Source organism: Alternaria triticimaculans (genome assembly GCF_023758025.1).
Source record: "Alternaria triticimaculans strain BMP 0046 chromosome Unknown scaffold_19, whole genome shotgun sequence".
In the NCBI taxonomy this organism is placed as follows: domain Eukaryota; kingdom Fungi; phylum Ascomycota; class Dothideomycetes; order Pleosporales; family Pleosporaceae; genus Alternaria; species Alternaria triticimaculans.
Window position 1 is genome coordinate 146,557 of NW_026055976.1, and position 25,014 is coordinate 171,570.

The 25,014-nt window shown below is 53.4% G+C and overlaps 7 protein-coding genes across 7 annotated transcripts; 5 read left to right on the forward strand and 2 right to left on the reverse strand.

Moving 5' to 3' along the window:
- Window positions 1-217: 217 nt before the first annotated feature.
- J4E78_009196 (uncharacterized protein) lies at window positions 218-1,068 on the forward strand (the record flags this gene model as incomplete). The annotated part of the gene is made up of 2 exons (XM_049369790.1): window positions 218-355; window positions 439-1,068. 2 exons carry the CDS (start codon window positions 218-220, stop codon window positions 1,066-1,068), a joined length of 768 nt encoding a protein of 255 aa, XP_049218420.1.
- Window positions 1,069-1,361: 293 nt separating this feature from the next.
- Window positions 1,362-2,389, forward strand: J4E78_009197 (uncharacterized protein; the record flags this gene model as incomplete). Its single annotated transcript, XM_049369791.1, has 2 exons — window positions 1,362-1,493; window positions 1,577-2,389. The coding sequence occupies 2 exons, from the start codon at window positions 1,362-1,364 to the stop codon at window positions 2,387-2,389; spliced, it is 945 nt and encodes a 314-aa protein (XP_049218421.1).
- Window positions 2,390-2,807: 418 nt separating this feature from the next.
- J4E78_009198 (uncharacterized protein) lies at window positions 2,808-5,129 on the reverse strand (the record flags this gene model as incomplete). The annotated part of the gene is made up of 2 exons (XM_049369792.1): window positions 2,808-4,848; window positions 4,897-5,129. 2 exons carry the CDS (start codon window positions 5,127-5,129, stop codon window positions 2,808-2,810), a joined length of 2,274 nt encoding a protein of 757 aa, XP_049218422.1.
- Window positions 5,130-5,561: 432 nt separating this feature from the next.
- Window positions 5,562-6,338, forward strand: J4E78_009199 (uncharacterized protein; the record flags this gene model as incomplete). Its single annotated transcript, XM_049369793.1, has 2 exons — window positions 5,562-5,598; window positions 5,707-6,338. 2 exons carry the CDS (start codon window positions 5,562-5,564, stop codon window positions 6,336-6,338), a joined length of 669 nt encoding a protein of 222 aa, XP_049218423.1.
- A 315-nt stretch (window positions 6,339-6,653) lies between these two features.
- Window positions 6,654-9,364, reverse strand: J4E78_009200 (uncharacterized protein; the record flags this gene model as incomplete). The annotated part of the gene is made up of 3 exons (XM_049369794.1): window positions 6,654-8,029; window positions 8,076-9,294; window positions 9,353-9,364. The coding sequence occupies 3 exons, from the start codon at window positions 9,362-9,364 to the stop codon at window positions 6,654-6,656; spliced, it is 2,607 nt and encodes an 868-aa protein (XP_049218424.1).
- A 4,667-nt stretch (window positions 9,365-14,031) lies between these two features.
- On the forward strand, window positions 14,032-14,686 carry J4E78_009201 (uncharacterized protein; the record flags this gene model as incomplete). The annotated part of the gene is made up of 2 exons (XM_049369795.1): window positions 14,032-14,145; window positions 14,204-14,686. The coding sequence occupies 2 exons, from the start codon at window positions 14,032-14,034 to the stop codon at window positions 14,684-14,686; spliced, it is 597 nt and encodes a 198-aa protein (XP_049218425.1).
- A 7,970-nt stretch (window positions 14,687-22,656) lies between these two features.
- Window positions 22,657-24,999, forward strand: J4E78_009202 (uncharacterized protein; the record flags this gene model as incomplete). Its single annotated transcript, XM_049369796.1, has 2 exons — window positions 22,657-22,748; window positions 22,803-24,999. The coding sequence occupies 2 exons, from the start codon at window positions 22,657-22,659 to the stop codon at window positions 24,997-24,999; spliced, it is 2,289 nt and encodes a 762-aa protein (XP_049218426.1).
- Window positions 25,000-25,014: the final 15 nt, after the last annotated feature.

Sequence of the window (25,014 nt, forward strand, 5' to 3'; positions counted from 1 at the left end):
TTGCAGACTTTCGAGGATTAATCACTTCCGTTGGCGCCTGCCTCCAATGTGTCGTCGTCATTGCGCCTCCTCGGCAACGCACTCGCTTTCACCTCGCTCCTTCCTCATCGAAAAGACTTTCCCACGTGCGCGCTCGCTCACCTCACCAGCACCCCGCCTCTAATTTTAATTCCTTCACAATACCTCAATCTCCTGCCACAACGGCGCCTCTACGACTATGGATCCGCATCAGCAGCACGGGGTACGAATCAAGGAAGAGCATGATGAGCTCGGAATTTGGGTGCCAGTGAAGCAAGAGCGCTTTTCTGAGGAGCGTCTCCCCGCTGTCGTCCCCAAAGTCGAGCCTGTCGATGATGTAAGTACGCCTGCTTCCACGAAAAGCTCGTGATATCAACACAATACTATATCTGATAGCATGCGCTAACCCTACATCATCAGGACGACATGATCTCCACCCAGCGAAAGAACAACAGGAAAGCCAATCGAGTTAGACAGACAACGAAGGATAAAAATCGCATCAAACGTCTCGAGACGGAGCTCAGACAGGCTCACGACGAGTTCTCAGCGCAGCGAATGAAAGACATTGAGAGAAACCTCATCTTTACCCAAGCGGCTATCACCACTCCAAAGAAGCCTGGCACTATCAAGCACCTATTGCTTGAGAATCTTCAACTGCAGAAGAGACTTGAGGAGACGCAGCAAGAGGTCGAAACCACAAAGCGCAACGCTGAAGCGTACAACAATAGCATCGAGCACAAGAAAGACGTGGAAGACAAGGAAGTGATAAGGCAACTATGGGACAATGTTGCAGCTGAACAGGCTCGTAACAGGGAGTTGAATCTTAGCCTACAGAATCAGGGCAAGAAGCTGAGAGAGGAAGGAAGGAAAAGGAGGAAGGCTGAAGAGCGGTTGCGCGAGGCTGCGGATCGATTAGAACTCTTTACCGGTGTCGAGGAATATCCGTCTGAGGCGAGTGAAGAGGAGCTTGAGGAAGGAGAGAAACTCGAGGACGAAGAGATCATGGAACAAGTGTTCATCAAGGATGAAGAGTTCATGGAGGATGAATGATAGCGAGCAACGCAAGACATATGCGAAAAGCTGCACAATAAGGCGAAGCTCTTATACAGAAGTTATCATGGCTTGAACTTTGCATTCAGCTATACTCTCCTAATCACCTGCGATGTGTCCAATCGTTTTCGCACTTTCTTGGCAGCGCACTCACCTTCACTTCGCTCCTTCCCCGTTCGTGAACTTCGCCACGTGCACGCTTGCTATCCTTGGAACCTCACAACACCCCGCTTCTCTAATCTGAACTTCTCCACACCACTTCAGCTCTAACCCACAACGGCGACCTGGCTGTCATGGATCGGTATCAGCAGTATGCAACGCGCGTCAAGTCAGAAGATGATGAGCTCGGTATATGGGTGCCCGTGAATCAAGAGCCAGCAGAGATCGTGCCTGCCGTTGTTCCCAAACTCGAGCCGACCGATAAGGTAAGTGCATCCCAATCCATGATAACCTCACAAGCCATTGAACTACGGTATCATGCAGCATGTACTAATCACAACAACTCCAGGAACTGCTCGCTTCGTTGAAGAAACAAAGGAAGAAAGCGAGGAAGGAACAAAAGAACGAACAGGCTTCCAAAGGACAACGTCGCGGCAACGATCAGGTCGATCTCAAGAAGCAAAACGCCCGCCTCCGCAAAGAACTCGCAGACGCCCGCTCAACGAGACCTCATGGCGCGCAAAGCCATCGTATATTTGACCTCGAAGAGAAATTCTTCCGAGCCTGCAAAGAGCGCGATGAAGCTGTCGCACAGAGAAACGTGACTGCCACACAGCGACAGGAACAAGTCTTGACCAGAACGATAAGCGACATTAAGATACAGAACTCTCGACTCCGCCAAGATCTCTCTGGTGCTCAGAAGAAGATAGCGAGCCTTACAGCGGGCGAGCGAGCGAGCTACCCGGACAATCAGGACTCGCCGCCTCATCAAGAATCCGAGCCGACTGTCAACATCAAGGGAGCGAGCACCATAACAGCATTGAGAGCAGAGATATCTGAGCTGGAGAAGCAATTGAAGGATGCGCTTCGCAATGCTGAGAACGCCGAGAGAGATGCTCGAGCATTCAAGAAGAACAACGTCGATGCCGAAGCTCTGGACAAACAACTTGCAGTGGAGAGGGCCAAGAACAGAGCACTTGTGAGCAAGCTGCAGAAAGCTCTTAAGAAAGAGCAGGACAAGAGTGAAGAAGCGCACACTGGCTCCCGCGAGGTCAATGACATGGAGATTGGCATGGCAGGCTGGCCCGGTAGTCGTGGTCTACCGACTAGGCAGCAAGTCAAGGTTGAAGATGAGGATATGGAGTTGGAGGACGGAGAATAGCATGGAGAGTGTGGGGAACGACAAGGAAAGCCTATGTATCTGTCGATGATACTCATTGCGAAGCTTGGAGAAGGACTACGAGGGTGCACGTGCGATCAAAGAACAACCATCGCGAGAGAGAGATATGCGGACTCAGAATGTATTGTGATAGTCGATGTGAGATGGTGACAAGACACGTCGTAGGCAGAGATACGAGTAACAGCGATGATATAGCATGCTGATAATCATGATACATCTGACAAAACATCGTATGTGACTTCATCCCCTTCCCCTCTCATATGCAATGACACACTTCCGAATTGAGAAGCAAGATAACCTTAATTCAATCTCCAACAACACCGGGTATAAACCACACCTCCCTTTTCCATCCCTATATATCCACATAACATTCATACACAACCCCAACCAACCAACCCCATCACTGAACCTCAAAAACCCCACTAACCCCCTCAAACTCCTCAACAGCTCCCCCAACTTTCTTAGCATCCCCATAATACCTAATCCGATACCTCCCCTTCTCCGTCCCCAGAACCGGCGTATCCCAACTAATCGTCACATCACTCGTGCCCGTAAGCCCATTCACCCTCTTCCACTGATACACGACCTCCCAATCCTCGTCGTTCTTAACCTGCGTCCACGTCCCACCACCATCACCATCACTGCTCTGTTTCTCTATAGCCGCAAACGTGCCTTCAAGACGGAGGTTGTTACGCGGATTCGCGCCGACGAAGGTCGCGGAGACGGTGGCGCCGCGGGCGTATGTGGGCAGGACGTCTTTTGTGACTTGGCCGAAGGAGCGGCCGAAGCCGGCACCGTCGTAGACGACGCCGGTGATGAGGGAGATGGATTTGTCGCGGTTGTCTGGGGGAGAGGGGCCGGGCGGAGGGGGTTGGAGGGAGGAGTCGGATAGGTAGGGGAGGTAGGACAGGGTGGCGTTGATGTAGGCGTTTAGGGTGTGGGGGCCGTAGAGGGTGGAAGCGCCTTCGTAGCGTTGGATGCTGTATTCTTCTTCTGTGGCGATGTAGTGCGTGTAGCTGTTTGCTGGGCCGCCTAGTACGACGATGGGCGAGGTGGCGATGTTGGTGGATACGATGGCGTTGTGGACGGCTTCGCGCCAGCGGCGGCCGGACATGGTTGTTGCCTCGCCTGGGGACACGATGATGACGAGTTGGCCGACACGCAGGACTTGGATGTCGACGATGTTTGGGGACCAGGGGTATGGGACGTTGGCTTGTCCGACGTTCAGTAAGACGGGCTTGGGGTACTGACACTCCTTTTGCTCTTTGCTTGGTGGTGCGATGGCGCTGCCGACGAGGTTCCAGAAGGGATTCGAGGGCGCGCCGGGGTCGTTTTGGACAAAGTCAAAGGCGCCGGGGCCGTCGGATGTGCCGGCTGCGAAGGAGTTGCCCATGGCTGCGGGACATGTGTGGACGACGGATCCATTGCTAAGGGTGAAAGTAAAGTTGGAGAAGTCGACATAGGTGTGGAACGAGCGGACCTTGCCAGAGATGGGGGTGACGGCATTGAAGTCGTAGATGCTCCTGGCACCCTCGGCCTGACGCCTGCCAATCTCGTAGCAGGACTTGTGGCCTCCGTCGTCCAGGCCGAAGAACGGTCCACGACCGTGGCAGTCCTGGCTCTTTCCTCCGCAGGTGCTGTCGTTGAGTCGGCACTGCTGGCCTGACCCGTCTTCACAGTACGCACCGAGCACATTGGGCGTCGTGTCACCGACGTTGGCTTGCGAGAAGCCTGCCACAAAGCCCTCGGCAGCATTTGAGTCGGCCGCATTGGCCTCCATATCCTTCTCCAGCAAGTACGCGGCCACACCCTTGTTGTCTCCAGCAATGAGCGTCTGGTTTCCCAGCATACTGGTGCCATGGACAGGGAACCAATTCAGAATTCCAATGCTCTTTCCATCACTGGCTCTCGTGAACTTCAGAAGTGTCATGGTCTTGTCCACATTGTCTGTATAGCGATCGCGTTCTGCTTGGGGGTTGGCGAGGTAGGCGAACAGACTGCGGTTGATGTTCGCATCAGCAATCTTCGCACTGCCAGCACTGACAGTTCCCAGGGTAAGTCCTTCATGCGCCCTCTTGATAGACAGAAGCGTTCCATCCACGATCGCACGATAGCTCTGCTTGTCGAAGCCCTGACTTGTGATCTGCGGAAGGAGGTAGTTCAACCAGGCGCCCGGTCCGGCATGGCTGTGCGTGCCAGTCACGGCGACATTGTTCTTCCCGTATACAGCGTACTCAGACCCCATGGCCTGAAGCCCTTCCAAGATGCCATTTCGGATGGCAGTGTCTCCGGACTGGGTGTCGAGAACGAGGTACACGAAGCGTTCGCTGGCTTCGTCCGGGTTGCCGACGATGAAGGCGCGGGAGTAGAGGCGTTGGCGGAGTCCAGATCCGATTTGCGACGAGTTGGCGTAGCCCATCATGTTGAGCTCGACGACGGGACTGTGGCAACGTTAGTACATTCACACACAGTATATTCTCGCCACCTACCCAGTAATATCCGCCTTGCCAACGCCGATAAGGTACGAAGAAGCATCGCCAGCCTGACCTCCATCCTGCTTCTCGCTATTAAAGACATCCTGCTGGGCTCCAGTGTACGTCTGATCGAGGCGCGCATGCCAGAAGTCGACGACGGGGAATCCGAGGTTGATAACGAGCTGGGCGATGATCAACGAGGCAACAAGGGCCGCACCCAGTGCGACTGCGATGTGTGAGCGCGCCATGGACGCGAAGAGATGTCTGGGCGGAAGTGTGCGGAAAGAAGCTGGAAGCCGTTGGACGGGGCGCGGCGAGCTTCTTGTACGCTACTGCTGGCACCGGAAGCTACGCGTGCCAGACGTGTAGGCGTAGAGGGTTGCACATGGGCGTACAGTCGATTAGCAGGGAAGATAGATAGACAGGGAGACAAAGTATCGCCTCTGGCCACACAGCAGCGCGAAGCTTGACAGTCGCGCCTGGCACCTGCATTGCATGACGTTGCGGGGTTCCTCGCCGTCTGGTTGGCGGGGAGCCCGGACGCGATCAGTGCCTAAATCTACCCGTGCAGGCCTGCTTCTCTAGTTTCGCGACACCCTTCCACTTCACCTGCGCATCCAATACACCATCTGCCATCTACCTCGCCCTTATCCCGGCCCGCTGCACGTCGCTTGCCCGCCATGCCCCTCATCCAGGAATCCTACGACCATCTCCCTTGTACGTCCAATTTGCTCCTGCCCCAACACAGCAACCATGTCCGATGCGCCCAGTCACGCGCGACACTTGGACTGATACCCCCGTTATTGCCTCGCTAACTGCATATAGATGTCGATACGGAGCTCTCAGCTGCGAGCCTGGTCGCAGCCAGACACGCCATCAACGCCGATATCAGAGCCGCGGGCGTAGACACAACAGACATGCATCCGGCGCTTATACCAGCAGCCACGAAATACACACCCACCTTTTCCGACTTCATCACGCGCGAGCACGCGCGGCTCGACGACCACCCTACGTCGAAGCTGTCTGGCGTCGATTTGAAGCGCTATGAGGATCTCGATGCGCCCGAGAGCACGACCCCGACGAGCGACGAGGAGAGGCCGGAGCTGCTGGAGCGGTGGAATAAAGCGCTCAAGCAGGCGTATACGAGCTCGGAGTATGTGCAGGGCAGGCTGACGCAGTTGGGGCTGTTGGAGAAATTCGGGAAGAATGCTTGGTTGGTGGGCAACTCGCAGCTGGAGGATATACTCAAGGGCGTCGAGGCCGAGCTGGTGGATTTGGGCAAGCAGCAGGAAGAGGTGGAGATGGCGAGGAGGTCGCAGCAAGATAGTGCGGGTGCTGAGCTCAAGACGCTCGAGGAGACGTGGAAGAAGGGAGTAGGAAGGGTTTTGGAGACAGAAGTCGCGGCTGAAGGGTTGAAGCTGCAGATTTTGGACAAGCGGAGGGCAGGCGCAGTTTGAAAATTTCATCACCATTGAGTGAAGAGCATAGTTGCATGATACCCAATACACACCATTACATAGAACATCACACTGACATACCATGATACATCACTCATAGTTCAGTCTTCAGATTGAATACGCAATTCAGTGATCATTACTAGGAACTATATAGCTAAAGTAGCAGGGGTACTCATTTATAGAATTGAAAACACACGCCTCATTCGCCATCGCTGCTCTGCCTCATCCGCAAAAACAAGCCAAGGAAAAACATTTCCATCCCTTTTTGGGTATCGAACTCCATCGTCATTAGCTGAAATGAAAGAAGACCATCCACTAGTAAACAATACGCTCGTCAAAGACGGGTGCCTCGCGCGAGTGGCCGTCCTCGACACCCTTCCAGTACACCTTGCCCTTCTCGTTGAAGGTAGCCTGCTCGTCCGTGATGACGAGTCCGGGGACGGTCTTCTGCGTGTCCCTAATCTCGCGTGTGCTGATGCCCATGTCGTCCTTGACGATCCAGATTACGGGTGTGGGGCTGGTGACGGAGGGGTTGAAGAAGGCGCGCTTTTGGATCTCCATGGGCAGCGGCTCTTGCGGGTGGTGGTAGAACTGGTCGAGGGACGCGGAGAGGTTGTGGATCGAGTTCTTCTCGGGGTTGAACATCTTGGCTAGGAAGCCGGGCATGCGAGTGGCCTTGGGGGCGTAGCTGGGGGTGGCATCGGTGGTGTGGACCTTCTCGCCGTTCTGAGTGTGCATGCCGTCCTCGTGGTGGCCGTTGGTGACGCTGCCGTGGGCAGGGGATGGGTCGGTGTAGGCGAGGCGAGCTTCCTCGTGCTTCAGGGCGAATTTCAGAGTGAACTGGAAGACGAGGGTGAGGAAGAGGAGCAGGCACATGATGGCCAAGGGACCGACAGCCTGGATGTTTTTGGCCGTGGCAATGGCGAACAGACCAATCAGGCAGATTTCAGACAGGTAGATACCGGTCATAAGCTGGCGCAGGGCCTTCTGGTAGGCTTCGCCCTTGGTGTCCAGGTTGGTCTCGTACACGTAAAGGAAGTTGTACCTGAAGGCAACGTAGATGAGGGAAAAGCCAATCGTAGCGAAACCGAGGATAAGAGGTGCAATGCCAGAGTAGGTGATACCAATGACAGCCAAGTTGACCCACTTGGGGTACTCAGATCCCCACGATGGAGCCGACAGCTTAGTAAGCTTGTCGAAGATCTTGCGAGGGGTCTTGCCAGGCAGAATGCGGCCCAGGAGCACGACCACGACGAAACCGCCGATGTTGAGCAGAGTTCCGGCAGCCGATGAGAGACCCAACAGGATGAAGTAGCTGATGTAGAAGTTGGAGGCTTTGGGCAGGCTTGTAGAGAGCAGAGTGAGCACGCTGCCGGGGTTGTCGATGATCTGGTTGATGGCGGACGTGATGGCGCTGGACAGGGTTGCCACAAGGAATACCTGGACGACCTGGAAGGCGAAGTACCAGTTCTGGGTCTTGAGCTCGATCTGACTCCATGTAACGTAGCCAGCCAACTTGGCCATCAAGCGACAGACAATCGGCACCAGGGCCATGAGCACGGCAAGCATGACAGCCGGCAGGAGACCGGTAACAACACCCAGGATAACCTGAGGGATGTCCAGGATCCACTCGAGCCAGGAGAAACGGTCAGCCAGGTAGTTGATGTTGGAGATGAGACCGACAAAGGCAACTGGATACGTTAGCTGAGGTCTGTAAATGTGTATGATGGGTCTTACCGGGAATTGCGAAGAAGATGATCATGACAGAGATGAAGGCGGTAGCGACTGCCCAGCGGGCAAGGTGCTCCATAGGCTTGATCTTCAGATTGCCCCAAACGACCTCCTGAGGCACGATACCAAGTTGGCGTGCCTTAAGCTTCTTGTCAGGTCGGGTCTTGCTGCTTTGCATCATCTGCCAGGCGTCCTGCGCATGCCTCTGGGTATCAAACTCGAGGAAGACGGCTCCGACCAATTCACCCTGGCCGTTCCAGTGCTTGTCTTGCTCTTGAGTGATCTTGGGCATGAGCTCAGCAAGGTGCGATCGTCCGTACTCGATAGTGTCAACCTTCTTGCCGATCAGGAACTTGAGCTTGTGGGTGGGTCGTTTCTTGGGGTCAATCCACTTGGTGCCATCAGATACGTCGCTGGCAACGAAGTGCTTCTTGCCCTTCTCTGCCTTGATCCGGTTCATGTTGGCTTCACGTAGGAGCTGGTTCTCGCCATCCTCCAACTTCATAGCAGTCTTGTCACGGTCCTCAACCAAGTCGTCCAACTCCTTCGTGTTGGAGGCGACCCAGGCATGCTTGACGCCGGGGAACATCTCGAAGAGGGCAGACTGGGACATGGTCGTTGGAACGTTGGTGAACAGAATGGTACGCGAAGACAGGCGACTGGCTCCCCATGGCGAGCGACGGTACGCTTGACGTAGGTTAACGACGTAAAAGGACTCGCGGGCAATGATGCACATGACCATGCTGAGGAAGATGAACGAGATTCCGGCATGAGCATAGTAGCGGTTGACATTCTTGCCCTCAGGGTTGACGTTACTCATGGAGAGAAGATCGAGCTGCTCCTGGCCTGCCCCTCCCGTTGCATTGACGGGGAAGAGAACGGGCCATGTGACAAGACATCCCAGGAAGCAGGTGACGATGAGGACCTTGAAGAAGCGCACGAACAGGTAGCCGTCAATGGACTGGTGGTCGAGAATGTACTCGTCCTTGAGGTTCTTGAAGTCTTTTATCCATCCTAAGAAGCCTCCGCTCGGCGCGGGCGTCTGTCGCTGCTGCCCCAGATGGTTGAGATAGGTTCTCGGCGCATAGACTCGGCGGAAGTATTTGCGCGCGATAAGGAAAGCGACGACGAAGGCGAGCGCAAGAATGGCAGTCGGCACCAGGGTGGAGACCAAACTGGAAAGGGAGTTGGAGGATTCTTGCTGGGCTTTGCCAACTTCACCACCCTTTGTTATGATTAGCGCACGTTCATGCTGGCGCTGTCGCGATGGCGGAGGGACTCACGGTGGACGACATGGTGGGCAACTAGGCAGTCGCGTGCCCGTGGGGTGGGAGTGAAGGAGTCGCGAAGGGAAGATGCTTCTTAGGAAATGAGGAGGCTCTAGGACTGCATACAAATAAACAGGACTGCGGGCGCTATACAAGGAGTCCACCACCTGGGCAGCCTCTAGTGTGACGTCGTGGTCCAAGCACACTCCACAAATCGGTCCTATCGCGCGACTCGAGCCAGCCCGCTAACGCCTTCAGCTTAGCTGCGCGCATCCAGCTTCTGGACCCTGACACTTCACTGCGGGCTGCATCACCAGCCTCAATTGCGGAAGGCTTTTCACTGCGTGGCGGTGATGCAGCTCGGCGTGGCCGTGAAGTGAAGTGAGACTTTTCACCCACCCATGTCCGGCTCGAAACGCGTCTTCATGTGAAGGATGCGCGACAAGGGCCCAAGGAAATTACCGAGCTGGCGGAAAAGCAACCTTGTGATTCGCGACATGCGGCGCAAATCCAGTTGAGAACATTGCCAAGCTTGGCAAGCTCCCAGCCTCGCTAGCGATCGTCCTGGATGCGGTACGACAATTACGTCAATCGAGCGTTGTCCGCTGCCGGGCTACCCCTTCTCCTGTCAGGTGTCACTAGACGCCGCCTTGGTTGAAAGCGACCGACGATACAGTGATACAGCGAACAAACACGGCACAGAACCGACTATGCGTTGTTGCGGTTAAGCAGCCGAAACTATGACGATGCCATCTCACCGTACTCTGTGCGCATCCTATCACCTGCACTGCACACAGACACGACACAGACACAGAAAGCCTATTCTCCCCACCGCATCTTGATCCCGCAGTGATAGTCACAATTGATTGACACGCGCAGCCGCTCCTCGCACACAGCGGGAAGGATTGACAACTCCACACCCCCTGTGGGAACCGACGATCTAGATTGAAGCCACATCCCGTCTCACCACGTCTACGATCTCATCTGCGGCTGCAGCCAATCCCCTGGCCCCGACTGTCATCTCCACCAACACCAGGTGACGCGCAATATCGACTGGACAGAATTTGAGTTTTCGTCTTTTCAGCTCGCTGCCCCTGTTTACACATGCGGGTACACGTGGCGCAGCGGCCAGACCCTGCGTTTTTCGCTGCACCGCCACACGTTCACACCAATCTTTTCCGCGGGGTGTGCGCAATCGTTCTTACGCGCTTGGGCTAGGTAAGCTGCGATTCACGGCCTTTCCCGAGGGATGATGCAATCGCAGACATGTTCTTCTAATCAAACCTCGAACTAGTTCGCATGTGCCGTAAGCTGTTGGCACTGCCGCACCGTCGATGGAAAGGTAGTATCGTCATTGTCTGCATCAGACGCAACAATGCCTGTCGTACTCAGATGAGCCGATGATGAACCTTCTTTGTTCTTTCAGAGTTTGCTTCAATAGGACCGAACCAGCCGTTGATCTCTTCACACGCCAGAGATAGGCGATACGCGATATTAACGACCGAGCCCCCTGTTCACTTCGGCACTGCCGCTGTGAGATGGCTTATGGACGATGCAGCGCGTCGAAGACATACACTCACCGCATGCACAGAGAACGACGAGAACGACGAGCATGACCCTTCTTCAGACTACATCACAAAAGTCAGGGTAAATTTACGATATCCACCGATTATATGAGGGCCCAGGTCCTCTATCAACACGAATGATGTTCTTTTCGTGCCATCGTGGTAGGCAGATAGACCACCCACTACAACATTCGGGAAACAAGCCTGGAACCTTCCGACAACAGAATGCAGCAGGCGACTATCGATCATGTGACAATGTTAGGTGCTACATGAGGGCTAGCGCATATGTAGCATTGTGGCACAGCTGCGGGGACAACAACATGTTAGGACTACGATGATATCACCGTGCCACTGCACATTTGCACGTCGCGATTTCAATCATGTCGCTTTGTAACGTTTGCAGATCGATACCGTTTCGCAAAGTCATCACACGAGAGAAACATGATCACACGCTTGAAAGAGCTGGCTTTAGGTTCAACGCAGTTGGGCGAACATCGTCGATTCCTAACGACAATCTTCCTTGGAACGAGCGACGATGCACTATTGCAGAGATGGTGTCTCGCGCGAAGACATGCCCACTCTGCGCATACATCCTGCTGAAAATCAATCAAACGAGTTGGTGCACGACGTGGGAGAGGGGACGAAACTCCTTCACATTGGAAACAATCAAGACTGTCGTTCCACAGAATCCCATGGTGTGGATGAAATTACCTAGCGCTACGGAGTCGCATAAGCCCTTCCGAATCGCCTTAGGTACTCCACACTGTGTTGTAACTTCCTCTTGGTTGCTCGTCTACATAAGGTTACTATTTGGTAATTTTCACACACGCTGAACAATAAGAAAATCCTAAACTGACTGGATAGTACAGACGACCCATTAAGGCGAATCTGCGACCTCACTAGTGTTGTTCTAAGAGAGACACTGCATCCTAAAACATTGAAACGTATGCTATCTTGGCTGGACAAATGTAACACTAGCCACTCCTGGTGCCATAATCGATCAATGCGACAAGTACCCCTGCCTAGACGAGTCTTGGACGTGAGCATGCTTCCTGGGCGAGAACAAATGCTCGGTATGCAGCAGCCATGGCGAGATCAACTTCGGGGTGAGAGTTGCAAGCTTCTACAGACTTCCGAAGGTCAGACGGGCCTTTATGTGGCGTTGAGCTACTGCTGGGGCACCACCTTACCCTTGACGACGACTACAATCAATTTGAAGAACCACGAGTCTGGCATAGGCTTCAACAATCTACCGCGAACCTTGCAAGACGCTGTTATGGTTGTACGATGTCTGGACATTGGATACATCTGGATTGATTGCTTATGCATCCTGCAAGACTCGAAGAGAGACTGGGAACACGAATCTGCACATATGGCAGATGTATACTCCAATGCATCTTTGACTGTAGCTGCTTCACGAGCAGAGCACTGTGGGGAGGGATTCCTTGGTCCTCGCGAACTAAATCCTCCATTATGTGTGAACATCAAAGACGAAGGAGACTCGTTCGATCTGTTCTTTCAAACAGCTCCCATGCCAGTTGACGAGGTTAGTTGAACTCCCTGAGTTTGGCATTGTTCAATTGAAATTTTCTAATACCTTTAGCCTTTGAATGGTCGTGGATGGGCTGGACAAGAAAAAGTACTCTCCCGTCGTATCTTGAGCTTTGAGACTGGCGAAATAACCTGGGAATGCTCTATGAGTAGCAAGAACGAAGAGAAACTTAGACAAATTAACTGGGCGTTCTTGCACCGCACTTACCACGGGGATACCATTGGGCAAATGGCAAGGCCGCTAAACCAACCTATACGTCACAAGCTTTATCAATGGTATGATTATATAGAAGATCATACCATACGCGAAGTGAGCTTCGACAAAGACACCTTTCCAGCGATGGCTGGCGTTGTTCGAAAAGTACAAGAAGTCACCGGGGCCACATATTACGCCGGTCTATGGAAATCGCACTTCCTTGACGGCCTCCTATGGCACTTTTATCCGCTGTGGTACTGGCATCCGGACCTATGGTCTCTCATCCCAGAGGAAAGAAGAGGAGAGAAACGACGGGGTCTTAGGAAACGGCAGGTATGGACTGCTCCGTCGTGGTCGTGGGCATCTGTCAAAGGCATCATTTGTCACGATTATCAACACGAGGCTGATAACATGTGGGCCGATTATTGTGCCCATCTCGAAGAGTGCAACATCACTCACAGCGGCTTGGACCCCTTTGGCGAAATTACGGCTGGGTCCGCCCGCATCAGAGGACCGTTAACTCTGGTCACACAGGTCAAAGCTGACACAGATACGGTACAGTTTCCATCGTGTAAGCTTCAACTCGGAAACGGCGCACTGGTCAATGCTTTTGCTATGTTTGACTCTGTTGACTACAGATCCTGCAGTGCGATGATGATCACCGGCCACGTGGGCATATGCATCGAGAAGGTCGAGGGAACGACGGATACATATACTAGGGTTGGCACTGTTGAGATCATAAGGAATCATCGAGGCCCCGGGAGCGATATTGGCGATGACGATGAGTATACTATCTACAAACCGAGGACGCTTCTGACTGCTGCGGACCATTGCCCAGCACGTACTATCACTTTGGTTTAGTTCTCGCCAACTCCAGCTCGTATTGAAGTGGTATCGTCCATCAAGGTCCGTCTTAGTACCTCCAAAGATTATACACAATCTTCAACGATAGTGATTGCTGTTCTTACTCCTCCCAGTCCAATCACTTCAGTCATTTCCGGTCAAAACAGCAAACGAGACTTGAGTAGCGCATGCCCCGCAATTGTTGACTGAATCGAGTATGTACCGACGATACCCACACCGCAGCGCGTCGCAGTGCAAACGCTCTAGACGGCTCTGATTCGTCGTCCACTCACCTTTACTTCGAGATGTCAGTCACGTTACTATCGCTACTTCCGCAACCCCCTCTCTTAGTCCATTCGATACCCTCTTTAGCTTTATCAGCACGCCTTCCGACCCCTCTCACTCTCACAATATCTCTCTCCGTTACCACCTTACCGCCAGATTCCCACCACTTCCTGCGACATCCCTCTCCGCACGAGGATCACCGCCCATCCACTCGCCTTCCGTCAACACCTACAACACCCAAATCCTCCAACAGCATGCCCCCGCCCAATCCCCCACCCAACGACACGTCCATATTCGGCACATACCTCCCACTCTCAGCGCGCCACGGCGTCCAAGCAGCCCGTTTTCCGCCGCACGACTCCGGCCCCGTACGTCCACTAGACCTCAACGCAGTCGTAGGCGTCTCAGTCCACTAACAACAACCAGATGTTCAACCCCCACACCCGGATCAACGAAGCAATCGATTCACTATGCGCATTCCGCCACTCCATGTCCGAGCTCGAGACCCAGCACCGCAGCGCTCTCGAAGCCAAAGACGCTGAAATGGCATCCCTTCAGCAGCGCTTCACACGACTAAACACACTACATCGTACTACCAAAGCTCGAATCGACGAAAAGGTCCTGCAGCAAGGCAAACTGCAGAACGACATGAAGATATTGAAGCGGGAACTTGCCGCCGAGAAGGCGAAGAAGGGTGTTGTTGACCAGGATATGGAGAAGCGGGTCATGGAGGTGAGACAGCAGAACGCTTTGTTGACTGCTAAGGTGTTGGGGCTCGAGAAGGAACTTGCGGATGAGAGGGCGAGGGGGAAGGAGAATAGGGATGCGAAGAAGGAGTTGGAGGTTATGAAGACGAAGTTGGCGGATATGGTGAGTGGTAAGGAGGTTAAGGTTGAGGTTGTTGAGTAGGGGTGACTGTGGCTTTGGCGGGCTTGGGGGATGGTTGTGGGGATATATTGTGTAGGTCTCTGGATGCGATGGATGGGCTTGATAGGATGTGTTCTGGGATATTTGTATGCACTGTTTCAGAATGCCGGGTTCCAAACTCTTTCCAATATATTACGTGTGTTGACCACCACCTTGTTGTAGAAGTGCTTCTCGCCGCTGCCTCATCCTCGTCTCTTCCATCTCCAACCACTCCACTTCTCTCTTCCTCTGCGCTTCCACATGTGGCGAGACTTGTGCCGTTGCATCCCTCGCTCCTGATGCCGGTATCATCTCCATATCTCCGCCATCACCTCCATCGTGTGTACCGACGACCCCAGCCTCATGTGCTCGTCGATATTCCTCCATCCCATTGTATGGCAATTCCCCCGGCTGATCCTCAGCCCTAAGCTCGTGCGCGCCGCCAATCGCATGTTTGTACGAGTGCGACCGATCCAGTTCCTGCGTAAGGCCGTTGCCAGACATCTCTTGGTAATCCGTCTGGTCCGCTCCTGTTCTGGTCGCATTATGATCCGTATCGAGGACCATCTTGTCGCCATCACCTTCTCGCCTGGCTAGTTCGTCTTCGGTGAGTGTCGCCGCGGGTGGTTGTGCCCTCCGCTTCTTGCGTCGCCAGAAATACCATCCGCCTATTATGAGGGCGAGGATTACAATGCCTGCTATCGCTATTCCAGCGATTGCACCACTCCCTACGCCTGGCTTGGATTTGCGGTTTCGAGTAGGATTAGGGCGTGAGGTTCGGGTAGAACGAGGTGGCTTGGTTGTGGTGGTCGGTCGATTTGTCGTTGAAGATGCCGAACTCAGTGACGGATTTGTTGATTCTCCCGTGGTTGTAGCTAGGACCGACCACAGAATTGCCGGGGAGGGGCTTGTTTGGAGAGACACTGCGAGCTCGCCCACCCATCGAGGCTCTGCCCCTCCTGTTATCGTAAAGAGTGGTAAACGGAAATCATCAGATTCAACTAAGAGTTCGAGCGATGGTGACGGTACCACCGTAACTGAAAAGAACCGTGTACCTTCCCAGACAAGATGTTCGATAGACGAAGTCTCGATCGCCGTATCGATCGTTCTGGTGACCCATGTTATTTCATAAGTTGATTCTGTCATTCTGGGTAATCATGCAGTATTATCCGGGCTGCGGTAATTGGTCGCTGCTGTTACAACAGAATGAGACAGATCCAGGAATATGCAGAGTTAAGCACGAAGAGATTCGAAAGATGGAGCTAGATAGCGACGGAGAATCACCTACTTCGATGTGTTGTCCAACAATCTACTATATGTCCTGGATGGAATCGCACCATGGGTACAGCCTGAATGGGCTGTTGGATGTCGCACAAGGGTTGGAATCAGTTTATAGATTGCGTGCCGCATGCAGTTTAGTGGTTACCCTTTTTGGCGATGCCGAAATGCGGTACTGGCTGCGCGAGCCGTCTATTTGCTGGATTGGCCTGTTCGCCCCCAACTCTATCCATCTCAGCGAACGTTGATTCGGCATGTCAAAACTGTCACGGGCTGTGCCGTGCAGGGCGAAAATGCAGCTTACATGGTCACCGGTCAACCCACTCGATGATTCTGGCCCCGAAAACGTCAACCACAACGCAAACTTCCCACATGTCCAGGTCTAACCACCGTCTCGCTGCCAGTTCAGTGACTGGTCTATTAAACCTTGAAAGTTTTCCTTATTTTCGCCAGACAATAACTATGTCGTCGATCTCCTTCGCTCACCTCGCAAGATCATTCATTCATGCTCTCTTCTCTCATCAGCCCTACCACCCTCTTGCATTAAAAGCGTCTCCACTCTCTTCTGTATCGTTTCTTTTCCTGTCCTTAGCTATTCCAACTCTCTCTTCCTTTGCGCTTCTACATGTGGCGAAACATGCGAAGCAGTATCATCTCTTGCAGTGGCCGTGGTAGGCAACCCCGTGATTTCATCACCATTTGTTCCACCCACTGCGGCATGCGGTAATTCTCCCGGTACATCATCAGATTTAAGCTCATGCGCCTTGTCTCCGTATGATTGTGAAGGGTCAAACTGTTGTGCGTGACTGTCGCCAGACGACTCTTGACGCGCGCCGGATGTGGGGTTATCGGGGAGTATCTTCTCATCATCTCGTCCCGTTTGCCCTTCAGACTTCAGCGCGTTCATGCTTGTAGTAGACTTTGCGCGTCTTCTTCGGCGCCAGAAGGACCAGCCACCTATTATGAACACGAGGATGAGGACGCCTCCCACCGCTACGCCGGCAATAGTGCCGCTTGAGGTATGTTTACGGCGTGAGGTTCGGTTAGGCCGAGGCGACTTGGACGCGATCGAATCCCCAGTTCTCGTTGAAGACGACAAGTTTAGTGACTTCGACTTGGCCAATGCCAAACTCCGTGAGTATGAAAAGTCCGTACGAGTCGAGTACAGAATCGCCATTCCATCGTCTTCGCCTCGGAGAGAGATGTAAAGAAGACCTGATGTCATGGTGGAGCTTGTTTCTAGGGGTGGGGCTTCTGGAAATCGAAGTTCAAGCGTTGGTGTTATGTGTACTGTGATTGTTGCTAGCGGGATATCGTCGTTGCGCAGAGTAGTCGTATACGGATCGTTGGTGTTGGTGTTGATCCGTTCGGTTTGCCATGTCGATGTAGACATGTTCAACGTATCTGCAGTATTCTGGCAATTGTGGTACCGGGACGCTGCTTAAACAACAGACTTCAACGAACATGCGACTGCACGAAGTGAAGACTCGAAATGTGGACCTAGACAGTGACGAAGCGGGTATCTGCTTCGGTATAAGATAATCTAGGCTATGCGCCCTGATTAGGGCCTCAGCGTGTCTATATACAGCCTGAACGAGGTTTGGGGGATTTTATCGTGGCGTGGTTGAACTCATCGGTCTACACCCAGGTCCAGGGATTGATTTGAGCGCCGAACTCAGTCAAGCGCTTTCCTTTGCGAGCGCGGCTAAGGTGTTGTACTAACTGCGCATTCCGTTCATTCGCTGGACAGTCTCGTCCTCCAACTCTGTGTAATTGAACCAACGGGCAAGAATGCAGCTTGCTATAAACGATATATGGCCTGGGTGTCAGCCACACCTTACGGTTACAATAGAGAAGGTATGTGAAGCAGGAGCAGGCGGCTTTCTGCGCTAGATGCGCTTGTTGCTCTTCATTGATTCACGGCAACTGTTTGTAGAGGTCACCGTGCCGCACCCAGTTCGATGATCGCGTTGTCCAATCAGCTTTTTCTGGCCCCCAATTCTCCATATGCGGTTGCGCACTGATTCGATGTCCTTCAGGCCGAACATGCGGCCAACATCACACATGACGTTCGATGCTTTGGGCCTAGTGCGTGTCGCCTGTGCCTCACAATCCTGCGCTTCAATTGTTCGAACTAGAAATTATATTAGAATGGAGTGTGCTAAACAAGTGCCATCAAAACCCCAAAGACTTTATGGACTCTTCCCGCTTGCTTGCATAGAAAGCGTCTCCCTCTTCTTCCGTATCCTCTCCTCCTCCATGTCCAACCACTCCATTTCGCGTCTTCTTTGCGCCTCTACATTTGGTGACACCGCAGTACTCCTTACTCCAGCTTCCTCACCAGCGTCGGTCTGATTCATTGGTGTTTGGGGCCTATGAGTGTGCGCTATCGTAATATCTTCCCCTCTTCCGTGCGGTAGCTCAGCTGGTCTACCATCAGGATGAAGCTCATAAGCCGGCTCATACTGATACGCTGCTTTACTCGTAGAATGCCGTGCTGCGTGCGTCGCATATTTGGCGGACTGATTTGGATCCAATTCTTGCGCTGGCATGACTATATCGCCCGGCATTTCTTGATGATGATCTGGGATATATGGTTGTTTCTCCGGCGGAGAGTACTGTGGCGGTGGCCCTCCAGTGCTCACGACCCTCGTGCCCTGTTCGTCGTCGCCCGAACCTGATGATCGTGCTTTTGAACGCTGTCTTCGTCGCCAGAAAAACCATCCCCCGATTATCAGAGCGAGGACGAGTATACCGCCTATAGCCATTCCGGCGATTGCGCCGCCTCCTAGACTTGGACTGCTGCTTTCGTTGGCGGATGCGGTTGCGGTAGATTGACTGCTACCTTCAGACTGTATTTCACTCGCGCTACTCTCTGAGCTTGAGCTGCCTGAGCTTCCTGAGCTGCCTGAGCTGCCTGAGCTTCCTGAGCTAGTGATCGCATCAGCTGCCGAAGCTGTCTCATCCCCGCCATCACTCGTGGAAGTTGGTCTTGGGATTTCTGCCGGCGGTATCAACGTTTGTTCCACAACGCTCGACTCTGACGTGATCGGACTGCGGCGAAGAAATATCTGATCCGGGTCTGTCGTGAGCGAAATCTCAATACCAGAGAAAACATAGTTTTCTCCAACCGTTACAATGTGCGTTTCTCCGGGCAGCACGATACCGCGTGGCGAGGGGGTCACGCGTATCATCAGAGTTCTTGACCAATTGTCTGCGCTGTCTGAGATGGATATGGAAGTTGGGTAGCCCCCAGAACTCCACTCCTCGACGTACCAGGGGTATGTGTTAGCTGGTGAATCGGACATTGCGGGATAGTGCATGCGACGGCAAAGAGCTGGCTCGATGTATGTAGCTTGATGTAGGATATCGGAGCACAAGCTCGTACAAATGTCAAGGTAGAGGGGCTGATAAACCCGTGTCCAGCAGGTCGTTCCAAGATGAATACATCATCGCAGACGGGCGGGGTACCTCCACATACTGCTGCACATCGCCACGAGCATGCCTTCTATGCGATAGGTCAAAGATACAAAGGTACCCACCTACCTACACGTTGAAAATCATGCATCGGCCCTTCCACACAGGTCTTGTGACGTTCCGTCGAATCAAACGTGGAGATGGTGTTTGCGGCACAGTCAAGCGAGCAAGGCTGTGCATGAAGGACCAACATCTCATTCGACGAGAATTTCTTGTGTACCGGTACAATCAGGGTTGTATCGTCATTTCAATGCATATTGTAGAGTAGTGGGTATAGAGGTCGCAGTTTGGGTCGCAGGAACGTGTTGGTTGCTTTTGACTCAGTGCGATGCGTCGGCAGACGGTAACGTCTGGAGTCTTCTACACTGGACATGTAGATGGTCATGTGTACTCTGATGTTTGATTCGTACATGTTCGACTGGAAATGAGTCCAAGTAGCTGTAGTACGTCGACTGAAACTTGAGTGAGAAACCAAATGTTCGAAGGAATATTTAGATATCATATAGATGTTGAGACGGATCCTTTGCGACTCACACCCAATGCCATGGGCTAGTCTATCAATTTTTATCTGATGAGACTGTGTTGACGACGCCAATCACAGAGCCTCCTCGATTGTAAGTCACTGCGCGGTCTCCGTGTGCGATCTTGCAACCGATGCTGGCTTGTCGCAAGGTAAGGATCTGCTGCGCACACGATGCTTGAGGACCCCGCCGGTCGATTGGTCAGGCAGGACATTAGGCTCGTGGAGCGATCGCCGGTTGAAGTATCACCTACGAGCCTTTCGCCCCGCCCTGTACAGCAAGCAATTCCCGCCGCTTCCGTATTCTTTCCTCCTCCATCTCTAGCCATTCCATCTCTCTTCTCCGTTGCGCTTCAACATTCGATAACTGCGTAGTATTTGTCGTCTCCGTCATTTCAGCGGGTGATCGTTGCGGAACGTGGTACGGTACTGGTGCAGTGTATTCGTCGGGACCATTCAGCAACTCAACTGGCTCAGACTCGGTTTTTAGCTCATGAGATCCATTTGTGGCGTACTTGGAGTATTGTGTAGGATCCAGCTCTTGTGTTTGCGCCCAACGACTTCCTGCCATTTCTTGTGGCCGCTCTTGCGTATGAAGCTCTGGTATGCCTCCATCTCCGTATGTTCCAGTCTGGTCGTTATTTTCAGTGCTCGTGGGCTTTCTTCTTGTGCGTCTCCTGCGCCGCCAGAAGAACCATCCCCCAATGAGGGCTACAACGAGGACACCTGCAATGGCTACCCCAGCAATTGCGCCGCCTCCTAGACCTGTATCGTTGTTCTCTGACGCTGCCGTTGGCGCACTGTCGTCCGGTGACTGTGAAGTCGATGCGCCGTCGCTTCTTCCCGTGCTCGAGGCTAGCGGGGCTATAGTAGAACTGAAATCAGTCTCGGAACCTATCGACTGAGCAAACGATGCGATGTCAGATGGTAAACCACCAACTGCGGATGTGATATCAAAGATGATCGAATCAGAGCTACTAGGGTTGGCAGATTGAGCTGGCGGAGGAGCGGAAGATGGAGGTGGTGGAGCAGCGGAAGATTGAGCTGGCGGAGGCGCTTGTGAACTGGCTGGCGGAGGCGGAGGGGGCTCTGAAGTGACTGGTGGAGGAGGAGGAGGGGCTTGCGAACTTCCCATATCCTGGCGTTTAGAGATGTCGCCGTTTGATCCAGGCTGAACCCGCCGCGCAAAACTGGAATCTATGCTATTAGTCGTCATGGCGATTTAAAGAGAAGACACAAGCTCTCGACCGGCTGGTGTGGAAAAGAGAAAACAAGGGGAGGTGTAGCAACGATCAGGCCATGAAATCTGAAGCTGGCCCCATGCTGAGATAAGTGCGGTGGCTGTCTGATCCGGAATAAGAACGCCCCCAAACGACTGCAACCAGGCTAGACGACCTCGAAGTATCGAGATGCAAACCCCAGCAGTCTTCTAGCCTCGCGATAGGCTACAGATATCTGGGCGCGCAGCAACATACATGTTGTGGAACCAGTAGCAGTTCTCTCGTAGCAGCCGTGCGACTTCTCGACGAATCACGGGAAATGTGGTGATTACGGTTTCGCCCAAAAGGCAAGGCTGGGCGTAACGGACTGACAACTTATTTGACGTTGCATCTCAGTCTTGTGGGTTGGCGCAGGATTTCAGCAATCCAGACCGATGCCAAATCTCAGCCTCGTAGGCCGAAGGCTCATCGGTGACGAGACCCACAATTTCTGGAATCAATGGTATACCTATACAACCAGATCATCTCCAATGAGGGGTGTCGCCAATTCAAGAAACCAAAAACTTAGCAGTCTAGATCAGTTCCGTATCTCAGCCTTGCAGCTTGACGCGGGATCTCCAGCCTTCTAGGTCAATGCCAAGTCACAGCCTTGCAGAATGATCTGGTAGCTGTCAGTAAACAGGGCACATCATATCTTTCGAAATAATGTTCTAGTGTCCTTGTCTGTGATGACTGGGCGTTTTCTCGTTTGATAGCTCTTGGTTTAGTGATACTTTCCATCCGAGAGGGCCTAAGGTGCTGAGCGAAATGGATCTTGGCAGCTGTAAGTCGCGTGTTAGCAATGGGTCATTGTGTACTGTGCCTGTACGTATATGATGATTATGTGTTACGGAACTCGTGCGTGGCTTGTCGCTCTGGCATCTTCGGAAGTAAGCATGTGAGTCCTATAAAGTGAACGTGATAAAGAGGTGCAGTAGGTAATGTCCGACTGCGGCTCAGGCGGGTGACGCTAGTGCAACACGTGCGCGACTAGCCTCCTCGGGGCGAACAGCAACAAAGCCGAGAACGTGTCATAGCGCGGCTTTCACATGATGGCAGCGCACGCACGCTTCGTCCACAAACCTGTCACATGCTCGACGCTCACCCAACCACACAGCCTCAAACCAGCTAATGCGCCGCCGCTTGTCGACGGGCTGAACGGCTATTCCTGTAGTCATGGACAAACCACGCAGGACGGCTGACTTGGCCTTCCCCCATTTCCACGCCTTTCCCCGTTACCCCAGACGGATCCACACCGGGTTTGACATTGCGACGTGACATTCACATGCTTACGAATTACAACACACGCATTACCGACGCCGTAAGCCCTGCGACACCACGTGGAGACCCGACTTGACGCCTTTCATGACGCACAGGAGAGCTGCGACTGTATTCACTGGGTTCGATATAGCTGTTTGTGCTGGGAGAGAGGTACAGTCATGATAGATCATGTATTGGGACGGCCGTCGGTGCAGTTTAGGAAGATACAAGTACTGGCTGTAGTGTCCTTTTGGTCCTTCTACCTCTACAGGTAAGCCTACGCAAACATCCTCAAACCAACCATTGCATGCTAATAGGCACACAGAGGCGACCGCCATGGCCCACCGATCCTTCGCCGCGTATCCGCCCTCCTCTCCAAGAAACTCACAGTCTGGCAATCCGTCCTCATCACACTCCTCTACCTCTACGTCGCCCGCAACTTCGGCAAGCTCGTTGGCCTTGAGTGTCCCGAGCCCCTCGCAAGCCTGTACTCGCGTTCATACTTCCGCGCGACATGGGTTACGACTGCGCTGGATGCAGGCTTCTGGTCTGCTATGCGGATAAAACGGAAAGGAGTGAGGGATCTGCTGTCGATTGTGTTCAGCATATACTACATGATATGTGCTGAGCAGGCAGATGAGAAAGTCAGGAAGATCAGAGCGACGCTCACAGTGGATCACCTACGCGTGGCGTGGAATAAAGGGACGACACCCTATCTCGGCGCGCTGACGAGCATGATGCGACCAAGGCTGATGGTGTACCCGCCGCGCCAGATTCGCATACCACGACCGAGGGCTAGTTCGTACAAAGAGCCAGTAACAGGTTGGCTGTACTTCAACGGACCACGGAGCGCATTGAAGAAGCAAGATAAAGTTGTCTTGGATATCCCCGGGGGTGGTTTTGTTGCTATGAACCCTAGGAATCATGATGATAAGCTCATGGGCTGGGCTGGCAAGACGGGACTGCCTGTCCTCAGTCTAGACTACAAGAAGGCGCCTGAACACCCATATCCATATGCGCTTAACGAATGCTACGACGTCTATCACATGATCATCGCGTCGAGGGGAACTTGCATGGGCCTGTCAGGAGAAGCAGAGCCAAAGGTCGTCGTCTCAGGCGATTCAGCTGGCGGGAACTTGGCTGTGGCCATGATACTTATGATACTTCAGAGCGGTTCCACCGAGACACGGAGATGGCAGGGCGAATCCCCTATACCACCTCCGATCGGCGTGGTGTTGATCTACCCAGCGCTGGACATGAACATCGGGAATTGGATGACGGATGAGCAAATGGCCCTCATCCGCGACCGACGCGTGAGAAAGACGAACCGACCTATCTTACGGCATAAGAGCGACGACTACCGACAACTCGCACCGAATACCCCGTACGGCTCTGATGATTCGGATAGTGAGGACGAGCGCACCAAAGTGAGCATGGTCAATGGATCTATGCCCAAAGCCAACGGCGGCGACATTACGTCCCCCCAGACCATGATCAAACTCTCCGCCGCGCACACAGGCCAAGATAGCAGTACCGCCACTCTCCAGCAACCACCCAGCCAAAGCACAAGTCTACCCCCAACACCACTCGCAACCCAACCTCCAACCCCTGGTGGTGCTCCCCCGCCAGCACCTCCCGCCACAGCCATCAAAACCCGCCTCGCAATGTCCAGCATGATATCCTACTTCAACGACCGCATCCTCACCCCCGAAATGATGCGCGCCATGATAATCCTCTACATCGGCCCGCACCACCGTCCCGATTTCAGCACAGACTACCTCCTCTCTCCTCTTCTGGCACCAGAGTCTCTCCTAGCGAAGTTTCCTCGAACGTGGATGTTGACGGGCGAGCGCGACCCCTTGGTCGACGATACCGTCATCTTCGCTGGGCGGTTGAGACAAGCTAAACGCGCAGAATGGGTCGCAGCGAAAGAGCTAGGACTAGATTGGGCACGAGGCAGTTTCAACGAGGAAGACAGCGTCGTTGTCGATCTCGTCCCCGGTATAAGCCATGGCTTCCTCCAATTCGTCGGTGTATTCCCCGAAGGCTGGAAGTATATCTTTAAATGCGGAAAATGGATCACCGAAGCTTTTGAAGAAACAGACTCGAGAAGATATGGATACGACGCCGAGACACCGGGGTATACTCCTGCCGCGGGCACGACTACAAGGAGAAGGGAAGGAGGCGATTACTTTGGCACTATAGGCCTCGCGGATGCTATTGACGGACTCACGAGTCCGAAGTTCAGCCGCAGGAGACATCATCGTCGGAGTGGAACGGCGAGTTCGGCGGATGAGGATAGGCCGTTGGAGATGACGGTGCTGGGGAAGGGGAGGAGGAGTCCGCAGAAAGACGGCAATGAGACTGCGAATGGTGTGAGAGGGGTTGGAAGGGAAAGAGGCAGGATGAAGAGTGACCGCGGTAGGAGAAAGAGTCTGGTTAGTTTGGCGAGTGAGGATGATCTCTTGGGAAGGAGGATGAAGAGTTTGACTGGGGCGCTGGGGGGTGATGGGGGCATTTGATGAGGTTAGCGGGCA